General features: G+C 41.0%; 1 protein-coding gene across 5 annotated transcripts in view; it reads left to right on the top strand.

The window, feature by feature from the left end:
• KRCC1 (lysine rich coiled-coil 1) overlaps nucleotides 1-14,278 on the top strand; it is a 40,622-nt gene that overhangs the window by 305 nt on the left and 26,039 nt on the right. The window contains exon 1 of one of the 5 annotated variants that reach the window (XM_074197058.1): nucleotides 370-1,333. The exons of the other annotated variants lie outside the window; for them this stretch is intronic. Coding sequence (XP_074053159.1) covers nucleotides 1,309-1,333 — 25 coding nt within the window. The 5' untranslated portion in view covers nucleotides 370-1,308. Of the gene's footprint in view, nucleotides 1-369; nucleotides 1,334-14,278 lie in introns of those variants that run through there. 5 annotated transcript variants of the gene reach the window in all.

Raw genomic sequence — 14,278 nt, 5'->3', positions numbered from 1 at the left:
GTTCCAGTCCTGCGCCCCACGCGTGGCCTGGGGGGGGGGCCGGGGCCCGGAGGGGAGGGAGCGCGGGCGGGGCCGGCCCCGAGCCCAGGGCCCTGGCTGCCCAGGCCGGCCGCCCCGCGGCGCGGGGCCCCCCCAGAAACGGGCCCGCAGGCCGCCCTCCGGGGCCGGGGCCGCGGCGCGCCTCCCCGGCGCCCCCCGCTCACACAGAAGTGCGGCCCCAGAGCTGCCCGCGAGCGGCCCCCGAGCTGCCCCCCACCGAGCGGCCCGCGAGCGGCCCCCGAGCTGCCCCCGAGCGGCCCCCGAGCTGCCCCCCGAGCTGTCCCCCCCGAGCTGCCCCCCCCGAGCGGCCCCCCCAGCGGCCCCGCACCCCTCTGCTTCGGGTGAAGTCCACCCCATAGGCTTGAGGGGGGCCGTGCTGCCGCTTCAGTTCAGCCCATCTCCGCCCGCTGAACGCTTAAGGGTCCCAGCTTTTTTCCTTGGTTTTAAAACTGAGCAAAAGAAGACATCCTCCCCATGGCCCCCCAAGAGCGGCATAAAGATTTAAAGACCGGCTTTAAAAATTGGGCGAGGGAAAGGGGCCAGGCAGTTTTCTTCACTGGTGCACACTATCAAAACAGAAGCTTCCCATTCGATTTGGGGTACTAAACAAAGCCGAATTAGGATGACATTTAAAACCCCGAAATTATTTCTTCTGTAGATCGCTAGATGGAAGATTAGTATAGTGTTCTATGACAGGATAACATCCTGTGAATCTTAAAAGCCCCTTTAAAGAATTGGACTGCGTCACCAGTCTATGTAATTAATTGTCCTTTATATTCAGAAATGGAAACCACTCGGGCATTTTTTCTGACCCTCTCCTCCCTGCCATGGAAGCTTGAGCTGTTTTGGGGTGTAGGTTGGCGTAACTCTGCCCCATCCTGCTCACTGTTGTAATACGAGGTGTGCAGCTGGTTGTGGTCCATCGCCCTGGTGGGCTCTGGAAAGAAGAGCTGATTGAGCATGTGCAGTTTGGGTGGGGCTGTTCATGTCCTCCTAGCAAAAATAAGATCTCCTGGCATGGTAGGGGGGAAAAGCTGGACTCCAGGAGGCAGGATACTCCCCATCCCTATTTAATCCTGGCTCTGTGTGACCCTGGGCAAGTCACTTCCCTCCTCTGGAACACATGGTCCCTTGTGGTTCCCAAATTCTGTGACTCCATCATCAATTATTTGTATTCTCTCCATGGCATCTCCTTACATGTTACAGTTAACACCAAAGCACAATATATGGAAACCCTGACTAGTAACATGAACCCAGTGGTGACATTCAATGAATAATGAAAAATCCAGCTTTGGTTAGTATCATATTCTTCGGAATGTTAAAAATATATAGCTATATATGATTCCTCTCCTGTACTGCCAGGTGAATAACCTTGAACTTGACACACAGTCATTTTGAAGCACTCACATTTTAAGCTTAGGTGTTTCTAAAAATCTTAAACATAAGAGGGAAGTTTGACATAACGGGGTAGGAAGATCTCAGGTACAAAACCTAGCTCTGATAGGAGCTAATGATCCTGAAGACTTCCTTAAGTTGATTAGCAGCTACCTCTGAGGATTTGAAGTCATCAGGGGTATTTATTGGCTGAGTTCCCATGATACTGTTCTGGATAGTTCTGGATACTGGAGATAAGCAAGAACAAGGGGAAAAGAATTGCATTTTATTTTTTTTTCTAGCTAGAGCATTCCTCCTTGCACTTGATAAGAACCATTCATACCCCATTCCTGCCTCTCAAGATTCTGATCAGATTATTATAACAAAAGTGGTCTTCAAATCCTGAACCCCAGTTTCATTCTACTTCTGTAATAGGCTGATGAGGATCTTGTGGGTCTCCTGGGAGAGGAGTGTAGCGAGAACTCTTTGAGGAGCCTAGAAACAGAACCCAAAATGTAGATGGGGAAATTATAAAGGTAGACTCAAACCTACAGAAAGCAAAATGAAGACACTTACACAAAGAGAAGCTTTCTAAGAGCTCATGGTACTTTTCCCAAGATTCTGGTATTCCCATGAGTCAAATTTTAAAAATGTAACACTAAAAATGTTTTTCACCCACCTGTGGCTCCCCTTCTTCAAGTTTATGTGTCCTCATTTAAAGAAAAAGAATTGTAAAATACTCATCATTGAGGATGGGGAAAATCCCTAGCTTCATTTCCACAACCAAATTTTTCTATTGTAGCATTTCTCTAAAATAGTCAGTGAATGTTTATCTTCAAGATTAGGACACAAGGGCAGCTAGGTGGCACAGTGGATAAAGCACCAGCCCTGGAGTCAGGAGGACCTGAGTTCAAATCTGGCCTCAGACACTATTACCCAGCTGTGTGGCCTTGTGCAAGCCACTTAACCCCATTGCCTTGCAAAAACCTTAAAAAAAAAAAGATTAGGACACAGAGATACATAGATTTTGCTACAGACATTATCAGATTCAGGTAAATTACTGATATAAGGAAAAAAATCCAGCAGATTGCATAATAGCATTCTCTAATAGTAAATTTAGAAATTAATTCAGTGCAAGGAATGTTATTTTGTTTTTAATTAGCTATGAGAACCACATTTACAAGTAATGAATGGATAAATGAAAAGGCATTTCCTAAGCGTTGTGTCCCAAGGACTAAGACCTGGGCATACAAATAGAAAAAACAAATCAAGCCAAACCTTACTCTCAAGAAGATTCCACTAAGGGTCATGCCGCTTTCTGTCTGCACTGGGCAAGAAGACAATAGTAAATTCTCAAACTACATTATAGCTCCGTCATGAAAAAGAATAACTTGGTAGATTGAAATCCTGTGCATTTATTACAAATATCATTGTATAGGCATGGACTGAATTAAACAAGTTTGAAGGGCATACCATGTAGGCAGCTTAAGTGGCTCAGCAGATGGAGTCAGGAATACCTGAGTTCAAATCCTGCCTCATTCACATACTGGCTGTGGGACTTTGGGCAAGTTACTTAACTTCTCAGGCTCAGTTTCCTATTCTGTAAAATGAGGATAATAATAGCACCTACCTCCCAAGATTATTTTGAAAACGAGAGACTTTTTGTAAAGCATTTTGCAAGCCTATTCTGTAAATAAATGCTACCTTTTATTATGTGCAAAGGAACTGTACCTAAGACCCTGTTGTAAAAACTTGAACCTTAATATGTACAAATTCAAACACATTATCAAATAATATTAGTGCCATTGTGGGATGATTTTCTTTTTCACATGGAATGATGATACTTTAAGACCTGTGCTCTTGATTTGTTTTTCTTAAGAGACCTATCCTTCAGGCTACACTTATGGGCAAAGGTAGGTTTTAAATTGGATTTATTAAGGGCTTCCTGGGTGCTAGGCACTGTGCTAAGTGATAGAGACATAAACTAAAGCAAAAACATTCCCTGCCCTCAAGTTCACTGACAGCTCCATGTAGACAAGACCTTGACTGTAAATGAGAGGTAATCTCAGAGAAGAGGCCTGGGAGGTGTCCTGGGCTGGGAGAGGTCACTTGCAGAGGGTGAGATTTGAGCTGAACTTGAAGAAAGCCAAGGGAAATGACTTGAAGAGGCTCAGGGTCATGCCCATGGAATAGGGAAGAAGCTATGGGAGGTTGAGTGGGGCCAGGTTGTGAAGGGCCCTAAGGACCAAACAGCATCTTCTATATGATGCTGAAGGAAAGGGGAGTGGGGCATGACCAGACCAAGACTTGGGGGCTGAATGAAGGAGCTGAGGGGAGCAGGCCACAAGTACTTATTGCCATAATCCAGGCAGGAAGTGATGAGGGCCTGGGTCAGTCAGTGACGTGTTGTGAAGGTAGAGGAAACAAGATCTGGCCAAGGATTGGGTTGGGAGCAGGGTGAATAGATGCAAGGGAGATGAGAATGGGCTTGAGGTGGCCAGCCTGTGACTGGAGGATGGTGTCCTGGACATGATAGGGTGATAGGAGGGAAAGTTAAGGAGCTCTGTGGCAGACATCCAGGAGGTGACCAAGACTGAAGGTCAGGAGAGGTTAGGGCTGGATAAATAGGCATCTACATAGACATGATCAGTGGAGTTGTTGAGACCCCCAGGGGTTAGAGGACACAGTGAATAGAGGATGTTTCTAGGAGTAACTATATATTTCCAGAACAAGAAATTTGAATAGCCCTTGAAATTCATTTTAATGAAGTTTTATCTGCAGGGATTAAAAAGAGAAACTTCTGTGTCTATTGTCTGTCAACAGAGCAAGAGCTGGCTCAGAAGTCTGGGTTTTCCACAGCTCAGTGCCAGATTTAGCTCCCTGGTGGCCAGGATTTCATAGGTAATGAAAGGCCAGCTCAACTTTTCTTTTCCCTGTTTACACAAGATGAAAACATCTTTCTATTTTTGTGGAGAGATTTATTTGAGAGTAATGTCATGGCTCTCCAGAATACCATATCCCTAGCATATAAACTGCCATCATTCAGTTCTTGAATGTTCTACTCCACATGTAGGATTCAGATTTCAGGGGGGAAAGGGAAGAGGGGGACTGAGAGAATAAAATGAAATTTCTTGGAATCACTCAGAACCTTTGCACATAAAAGAGCCTTAAAAAGTGTTTGTTGAATAGAAATTTGAGGAGTCCAGTATATAAAACCAGCACTCCTGATAAAAAGCAGCCCTTTTTTCCTGTTGTAAATATAAATTATTCAAACCACACAACTCTTTAGGCTTTTTAATACATCAAGAAATCTCACACTGTTCCCAGTGTGCTGTATGTCACAATTAGTTAGCTCTAAATTCTCATTTCAGGGAGAATCAAAAGTATTTTTTTCCACAAATAGTTTTGAGCTCCCTTAAAATTCACTATGTATCTTAGAAGCACACGTGCGCGCGCACACACACACACACACCACACACACACACACACACACACACACAAAATATATTCAGGTCCTTGTTCTGACAAATATTGGTAGATTCTCTGTCTCTCTTTGTATGTCTGTCTCTCTTTGTATCTCTCTCTCTCTCTCTCTCTCTCTCTCTCTCTCTCTCTCTCTCTCTCTCTCTCTCTCTCTCTCTCTCCCCCCCACTAAGTCTTCCTGCCAGCTTGCAAGTCTGAATCTGAATCACTGAGGAAACTTCCTTGGAAATTCCTTCCTCCAGTGAATATACAAACTTCTCCCCTTTTCCCTCAAAGATTCATTTTTACCAATAAGCAAATAGAGCTAACCTTCCACAGAATTTTTAGCAGAATTGGACGCTAAGTAAAAGTAGTATAAACACCATCTGTGATCCTCATGGCTTTAGCTGCATAAGCATTAGCAGCTCTCCTTGGACAGAATCAAATCAGTTCTCATCTTCTCAGTTCATCTCCAGAGGCAGTTTATGTGAACATGGAGTCTTTATATTCCTTCTTGCCTTAAACTTTATCATTAAATCTTTCAAACAATCATTGATGTCTAAAGTCACTTGATATTATCTAATAGAATTGAGAAAGGAATGGAAATTGGTATCTCCATTGTCTGGGTGATTTGGTACATCCTCTAACCTCTCACTGTACCAGGCCTCTCCCCCCTGCATTGGTGGAGGACATTCCTTATATCAGTTATCCTCAGGTCCAACCCAAATAAAAATGGTTAGCCAAATAAGGGGACAGTTGGCCTTAACTTAGGGCAATTTGTGCTTTCTAACTGATAACTAGAAATCAAATGTCATTTTTCTATTAGAAAATGTAAGATTTCACAGAAAAATAAAAACCTGAATGTCTAAATTGAAAACTATTTTCAAGGAAAGGAATATTGATTATAGCTATCATTAGGGAAGGTAAGATGTTCCTACTGGAAGCTCTTGTGGAGTATCCTCCAAAACCTGAGAACACTCATTCTACTTTTGAAGTGTAATCGTAAAGGTGTTAATTGTTAAGATTTTATAAGAAGCCTCCCTGCTTCCTGCTTTCCCCTCCATGGTTCCTAGTTCTTCTCCCTAAGACCAACAGATAAGTCTGATCTCTCTTCTTCATGACTGATAGCTTTTCCAATCATCAGAAACAATTGTCCCACTCCCAATAACTCTCCTGCTGTCAAACCCAGCAGTCTCTTGAGCTGATCCCCAGGCCCCCCAGCCATTTCTGTCTCTACCTTCTAGACATGCCACAGCTGTTCTGTGTCTTTTAAAAATGTGTTCCTCAGAACTAAAGATACCCATGGTTGGTTCAGGGCCACTCTTGCCTTTCTTTCCTCCAGATACTGTCTCAGGGCCGCCCCAATTCTTTTTCATGGAGATTCCTCTCACCCAATCTCACCTAGTACTTGTGATGTGAGGAAATATAGTACCTAACACTTAACCGTATTAAGAAAGCTGGTCTCACGTGGGCCCAGGATCTACTTTGACATCTGGATACGTAAGTCTACACCAGTTATTCTCAAGGAAGCTCTAGCACTCAGTGGTGCAGAGAAGATGCATTGATAAAAGTAGCTGCTTCCTAGAAGTTCCCTCCCAAGTTTTTTAAAAAGGTTCATCTTAATTCAGTCCAACCTTTTAGTCAAGGTCTTTTTATATACAGTCTCAGTTGCTTTCCATGGTTTCATGCTAGTAATTGATATAAATGTAGACTAGCTCAGAACCAAGGATCCCTGGGAGACTTTAAGACTTAAAAACTGATTTATTTTGTTAAATTTATTAAAATTATTCCATTTTGTTAAATTATCCATGCAACCAATCAAAATCAAGCCACTACAACATGCTCACTTGCCCTAATTTCCTCATCTGCCAAACGAGGTTGGATTAGAAGATCCTGAAGACCCCTCCCAGGTTTCTGTCTATAATCCCGTGATCCTGTGACCCAGTGACATCTTGAGGTAAAAAAAAAATGTGACCACTCTTCAGTGAGTTGGAGGCTCTCTGCTCCCCATGACCTTTCCTCAGGAATTTCTCGTGCCTCAGATCTCTTGTCTCTGCTATCGGACTCTTAAAACTTAGGTTCCAATGTCCTCTTCTTTTATCTGGAGCAGCCTTCACCTTCATCTCTCTGCATTTCTTTCCTCATATGTGACAGGAAGCAGGCACCCTCCAGAGAAAGTGACCCCTTGGTCTGCATATCCCTTCTTTTTCCAGGAAGTTGTGGCAATGTAGTCCATGGCCAGGGGACAGTTGTGATGGCTGACAAGCTTTGGGACCTTTCAGATCTCTCCTCTCTCCCTCTGTTTTTTCATCTGTATACTGGGGAGAATGGTACTTGCGCTACTTTACTCATAGTTTCATTGACTTGAGGATTTCTTCTCCTACTCCAGTGATGCTTGCTGTGGTTCCATGCAGCCAGCCTGTGATGAGCCTCCCCAAACTAAGCTGGCCTGGGCCTCAGTCAACCAGAGCTTCCCGGAACCTTTCCTTCTGGGTAGCGCTTCTCTACTGCTCCTACTTGTCATTGTCAAAGTAGATGATGTATGTAAAAGTACCCCAAGACAGTGCGGCATGCATTAGGATCCCAAGATCCCTTTCAGCAGGATGAGGCTTGAATGGGGCCAGGAGATGCTTCAAAGATTTAGTTCAGGGGCTCTGTTATCAGGAAAGCAAATAATAACTTAGTCTGAATTTGCCAAATTCAAAATTGTGAAATAAGTTGACTTTTTATATTACCTTTGATTTTTTTCCCATTCATATTCTTTTTCCAGACTTCAGTTCAGAACATTTAAGTGCCAACTCTAGGCCCTGTACCTAAGCTAAGGATTCAAAAAGAGGCAAAAACAGTCCTTGGCCTTAAGGGGCTCTCACGTGTTTGCATCCATTCTCCATGGTGACTGTAGTTCCCTAATATGGCATTATGCTAAACTTGACAGAGGCCATTTTTGTAACTAACTGGATTACATGCATATCTTTACGTGGCTCTACTTTGATCCCAAGTTATCTGTAACTTGCTGGCAGAGGTAGAAAGATTGCAAAGGAAGAAATTTATTTTAGAACAAGGGTTAATGCCCCATGGACTCACACGGGACTTGTGGATAAATTTCAGGAAGTCTCTGAGCTTCTGGAGATAAAAATCCACTTGAATTCCATTGTAATCCTGTGAATTTTTATTCAGTTGAAACCTTAGGTTTCTCCACACTGTCAAAGGGTCCATTACATACTGATCAAGAAGCCCTGTTGTAGAGCAGCTCATGCAATTTTAGTAGCTTCCAGAAAAAAATCTAGACATTCTCTTGATTTTTACTCTATCACCTGACCCTAACTTACTAATTGAGGCTTAAGAGGCATGCCATTCATTTGCATCAATTGATAATTATGATTCGGAAGTGTTTTTGCTTCAAACAGCACAGAGATGGAACTTGACACTGTAACCTTATGAGTCAGTTTTCTAATCATATACCCTTATGGAAGTAGTGAGGAGGGGTGCCCTGAGCTGGAGCCAGGAGAGAATCTTGCCCACCACAGGGCTCCTCTCTTAAATCTCGCTACCCACTTTCTTCTCCAGGCATGCAGGGCTATAGGGAAAGCTCTGTTCTTGGAGCCAGACCCAAGTCCTGGCCCCAGATCTTGCCAACTCAGACCTTTGCTCCAAATATCCATCTCATCTGAAAAATAGAGACTGGATTAGTTCAATCTGTTTCACCTGTTTCTTCTGATAATCTACTGTTGGTACATCATTTTCTTACAGCACATTTCCTGGAGGTCTCTCCTCTCTCATTGGAGCTGCTTCCTGTCTTCAGCTCTGTTCCATTTCTGGAGTTAAATCCAACTTCTTCTCTTGAGCATGAACACCCCTCTCAACCCAGAGACAGACGCACACACAGACCCCACTTTCTTCAACACAGATTGAGACCTTCTCATGATAATTCTAAACCAGTTCATGAACTCTTGTCATCTCACAAATCCGTATCTCAAAGCTGAATATCACTGCCAGATAAGCTGGCATCCTCTTTTCAGAGTTTAATAGATTCCTAGCACACCAAATCACAAGGACCTCTTCAGCTGTCACTGTTGGAATAATGCATATAGACTTCGGTAAAGAGAGGAATTGAATCAGGTCATAATAGAGTTCCCATGAAAATGTTTGCCAAGTTCACTATAGTGGGGGAGGGAAAGCAACAATTCCCATTTTAAAGTTGAGGAAACAAGCTCAGAGTTAGAATGAGTTGTCCAAGAACACACAGTTAATAAGTGGAAGAAGTAACATGTGAACTCTTTGTTTTGTGGCTTCAGGTCCATTGCCATTTCCATTAAATCAGGGTCTTGTACATTTTTTAACTTTATATCATTCTTTATAGTCCTGCAAAATGCATTTTTCCTTCTCACCACAGCCCCATGAGGAAGGGAGTACAAATTAATATTCTTATTTTAAAGTTGGAGAAATTGAGGCACAGATTAAAGAATCAATCTCTAACAGAGCTGGACCTGAACTACTTTCAGGCTCAGAATCTGAGACCTGGAAGGGACACACCTCCTAGCCTCTCAGCACTCCTCCAAAGAGGAGTGCCCCACTGCCTCTTGAGGCAGCTCCCCTCTAACTTTATGAAAATCTTAGGTGCTCCTTCCCTCTGAAACCACCCAGAACAGGCTAATTCCTCATCCATAGGACAGCCCTATAGATGCTTGAAGATGGCCTCCATGTCCATGTCACTTTTTTAAAATTTTTTTTCTAAGCTAAACATTCCCAGTTCCTTCAGCTTATTGTCAAATGAAATAGCCTCAGGTCCCTCCACCATCCTGGCTGTCCTCCTCAGGACACTCTTCAGTTTATCAGTGATCTACTTAACCTGTGACTTACCCCAGACTTGAACGTTGCAAGCAATGCAAGAAGATCTGATGAGGGCAAAGGACAGTGGGATTATCCACCCCCTCTCCTGTGATGTTCTGTATGGTGGCCTCCAAATTTCCATTCTGCTCACAGGCAATGATCCTGTGATCTTATAAATCAGCCACATCACCCTTCTGACTCAGTGACTTTGCAGTCCTCCCATATCTTTTTCATACAGTTAACTATCTAATTGCATGCCTTTGCTATGTTATACTTGCAAAATTCATATTTTTGTACTCAAGTTTAAGACTTCACATATTTATTCCTCTTGAATTTCATCTTACGGAATTCATTCCCATGCTGTAACATTAGGGTTGTAAATGACAGGGTCAGATCTGTAGTAAAACATTATTTTCAAATGTAAAAAACACTTCTTAACTCAATGCTAAGGGCTATGCTTTGTCCACTCCTGCTATAGACTGTTAAGATGTCCTTGCTGTCATCCAACCAGGATTGTGGTCATCTACAAATCCAGATACATGTGCCATTCATGCCTTTACCTAAATCATTGACAAAAATTGAGAAACAAAATCAACCCAAGACCTAATTCAGATCCCTGGTGCACCCCGTTGGAGACCACATTGACACTGAGTCTCAAGCAGTTGACTCATTGGACTTTGAGAGTCTAACTGTCATCAACAACTTCTGCATCCATATGGATATATTCCATATCTCTCCATCTTCTCCATGCACCAAAATGTCCAAGCATCAAATGCTTGCTTAAAATATAAGCAAATGCTATAGCATTTCCCTCAACTAGGAATCCTGTTTAAAAAACCTGTTGCAAACGGAAATGAAGCTAGTTGGCAATGCTGAATCTTTGTAGGCACTACTTATATGTCTCATGATAGTCACCAACCATCGAGCCATCTAGAATTTTCCCAGATCTTAAATCGAGTATCCTTTGGAGTATGGGCTATAGGCAATCATGTAGAAGGAACTTTGGGGAAAATATATAGGGCCCTTTGGGATCTTAAACTATTTAGATCCTAAAAGAAAATCCATAGTTTGCTTAAAAAATTATATCCTCATACTTAGCTGCACTCTTTTTTCCTTTCTTTTTTCATTAATATTTTATTTGTTTTCCAATTATATACAATAGTAGTTTCTACCTACTAGTTTCTATAAGGTTTTGAATTTTACAATTATTCCCCCCTTCCCTCCCCCAACCACCACAGAAGGCAGTCTGATAATCTTTACATTGTTTTCATGCTGTATATTGATCAAAATTGAATATGTTGAGAGAGGAATCATATCCCTGAGGAGAAAATAAAATTTTAGAGATACTTGGCTGTACTCTTGAAGAGTTGAAAATATTTAGTCATCTCTCTGAGTAGGTCATTACATATACCCCCAAATGACTTTTGAATGTATTTCCTTTAAAAACAGTGATCATTTTTTTTTGGTTCCCCAACAACAAGAAAAATCATTTAAGAAACATTTACAAGTGAAGGACAACTTTAATTGATTTTTCTTAAAATTAAGCATGAATTGATACCTGAATATGACTTTAGCCATGAACTAGGCCTCATTATTTTGAATGTAAATGAGATTCTGTAGAAATTGTGACTTACCCACATTAAACAACTCATTATTAATGGAATTAGGAATCCTGTATTTCATCCTATAGACTTCTCTCCATTATACCATGTTGTCTACCTGAAGCCTTCAGTTTAACCATTTAAAAAATTTTAACTGAGAACAAAACTAATTCAATAATTGTTACCAAAAAGTGTCTCAGTTCTATATCATGATTAGGGAAGAGTTAGGATAAGAGTTCAAGAAGACAAGAAGCCAACATTTCCAACCCCTTAGGCCATGCTTCTAAGGTTCTCTTCCATTATTTTGAGTCTTTAAAATCTCTTAATACTAGGGGAAAAGCCCAAGCCCTGGAGAAGTTGGCCAGTTTCTTCTCACCTGCTGTTTGCTTCCTACAAACACCACTCCTGAATGGACTTGCAATGATCTCATTTCTCCTTTCCCTAGCTGACCCAGCCCTACCTTCATTCTCCTAAATTTTATTGCATTCCACCTCAATAGTGTTGTATCTAATTTCCTAGGCCACAAACTATCCCTATTCCCATGTGCAGGGAAGACTCAGATTCTAGAAGCTATAACATTTAGGAAGCCAACTAAAATTAAGGTATGTAACTTGAGCAATCTGCCCGGCATCTGCTCTTTTATTCAAAAGGCTATCTCTCAAAGATTTCTCTGACTGTTGTAGGATTGGGACATCTTTGGTCTGGAGATCTTGAAAACTCAGAATTCTATAGGTAGAAAAGACCTTAGATTTCATCCATTGTCATATTAGGATTTGGAGCCAAGAAGGAATTATCTAGTACATTCCAGAGAAATGAAATAACTTGAACTGCCTAGTTCATCCTTTTGTCTTTCTCCCTTTTATTTCTTCCACTTCTCCTTTCCCTATCCTTGTCATTATTGTGGAATTGAAGTATAAAGTATTTGTTTATTGAATTAAACTTTGGGTTCCTCATTTTTAAAATAAGAACTTACTTTCTTAACTTTTTTTTTTTTTTTAGGTTTTTGCAAGGCAAATGGGGTTAAGTGGCTTGCCCAAGGCCGCACAGCTAGGCAATTATTAAGTGTCTGAGACCGGATTTGAATCCAGGTACTCCTGACTCCAGGGCTGGTACTTTATCCACTGCGCCACCTAGCTGCCCCTTTTCATAACTTTTTTTAAAAAAATCTATCAAGTTGATATTTGCTTTTGCCATTCAATTAATTTCCACTCCCAGTTTTTTTAGTTTTAGTTTACCTACCTCTATTATATAAGAAGTCAGAAGTTACATCTCAAAAATTTTTTTATGAATTATAGCTATTGGACAGCCAAAACAGTATTGATTTATATGGTATGATCTATATGTATAAATTATTAGTTGTAGATTATATCATCTGAGAGACTGACTTCACAGTTCTTCATTTGAAGTTCTAAAGTCAATTCATTTTATACATGAAACTGCTTCAAATCTTCAACACTTTGCAAATGTTTTAATTTTTTTCAATTTTCAAAAGACTGAAGTATATAGTCTTTCCTAGAATCACAGGATTTCAGAGCTTCTAGTGGGTCCCCAGAAGGGTCACGTGGCCACCTAGTTCAACAAATAACTGAAAAAGAATTCCTTTTCCACTGTTTATCTGAAAAGTCACCTTATCTTTTTATCAGAAAAGAGAAACCCATCATCTTTCAAAGCAACCTATTCTACTTTGGGACAGTGTTGTTAGAAAATTCTTCCTTACCCCAAAACTAAATTTGCTCAACTTTCAACTCCTTGCTTCCCTTGGGACCAAGCAGGACAAGCATCATCTTTATATACTTGGAGATAGCTGTGTGATCTCCCCAAGTCTTGTCTTCTTGAAACTAAATGTCTCAATCTTCATCTGACTCTCATAGGAATTAAAGCTCCTTCACTATACCATGGCTGTCCTCTAGTTACCCTCTAGTTGTACCCAGTGCCATAGTAGTATTCAGATATGATCTGGGTAGGAATAGAATTATTCTTACTCTTGTTTATTCACTAACCTACAATCTTCAACCCAATTCATCAAGTATTTATTAAGCTCCTTTTCGATGTAGAACCTTCTGATAAATACAGGGGAGATAGTCCATTAGGATGGGTTCCTGATCCAGTGAAATTTAAAAATCAATGATTCAAAAATTTCTCAGACAACATTTTCATGTTTAGCAGGAAATTTTGTCATTTGGCTTTACACTACTTGAATTTTAATTATAGGCCATTTTAGTTTTGACCACTTTAAAAAAAAAAGATGAAGTCAGATGAAACTTTATTATAAGGGTTTCATTTCTTCAAAATCAGAATTTTCTTTCTGCTTATACTAAATTAGACTTTCCTAGAATTAAAATTCTTTTCTTGAAGAATTCTGAAATTTGACATTTAAAGCATAATGGTTTATTGGGAGTATCCTTTAAATTTTCTAGAATATATGGTCAAAGATCTAAGCACAACTTTCCTCATCATAGATATTTTTATTCTTAACACATAACTTGGGGGCAGCTAGGTAGCGTAGTGGATAAAGCACCGGCCTTGGAGTCAGGAGTACCTGGGTTCAAATCCGGTCTCAGACACTTAATAATTACCTAGCTGTGCGGCTTTGGGCAAGCCACTTAACCCCATTTGCTTTGCAAAAACCTAAAAAAACATGTAACTTCATTTGCGTGGAATCTAATATCTCAGAGTTCTAAAGGGACTAGAAATCCCAACTAACTTAATTCCTAAAAGAGTTGTGATAATTGTAGGAAAGCGAAAATTAAGAATTTTCTTGGTAATTCATCAAAATTTATTTTTTGAACATCTGAAATGGTCGTATCCTCTGTATGTTTAGATTCTATCAGCGACCACACCAAGCCTTATAGCATACTATATTCAGATGAATAACCACTCCTGAATGGCAATGATCTCATTTCTCCTTTCCCTAGCTGGCCCAGCCATACCCTCACTCTCCCAAATTTCTGTTCTATCTCCAGACCTAAAAT

This window comes from Macrotis lagotis, chromosome 1 (genome assembly GCF_037893015.1).
Source record: "Macrotis lagotis isolate mMagLag1 chromosome 1, bilby.v1.9.chrom.fasta, whole genome shotgun sequence".
Classification (NCBI taxonomy): Eukaryota; Metazoa; Chordata; class Mammalia; order Peramelemorphia; family Peramelidae; genus Macrotis; species Macrotis lagotis.
This window is presented reverse-complemented; position numbering and strand designations above follow the sequence as displayed.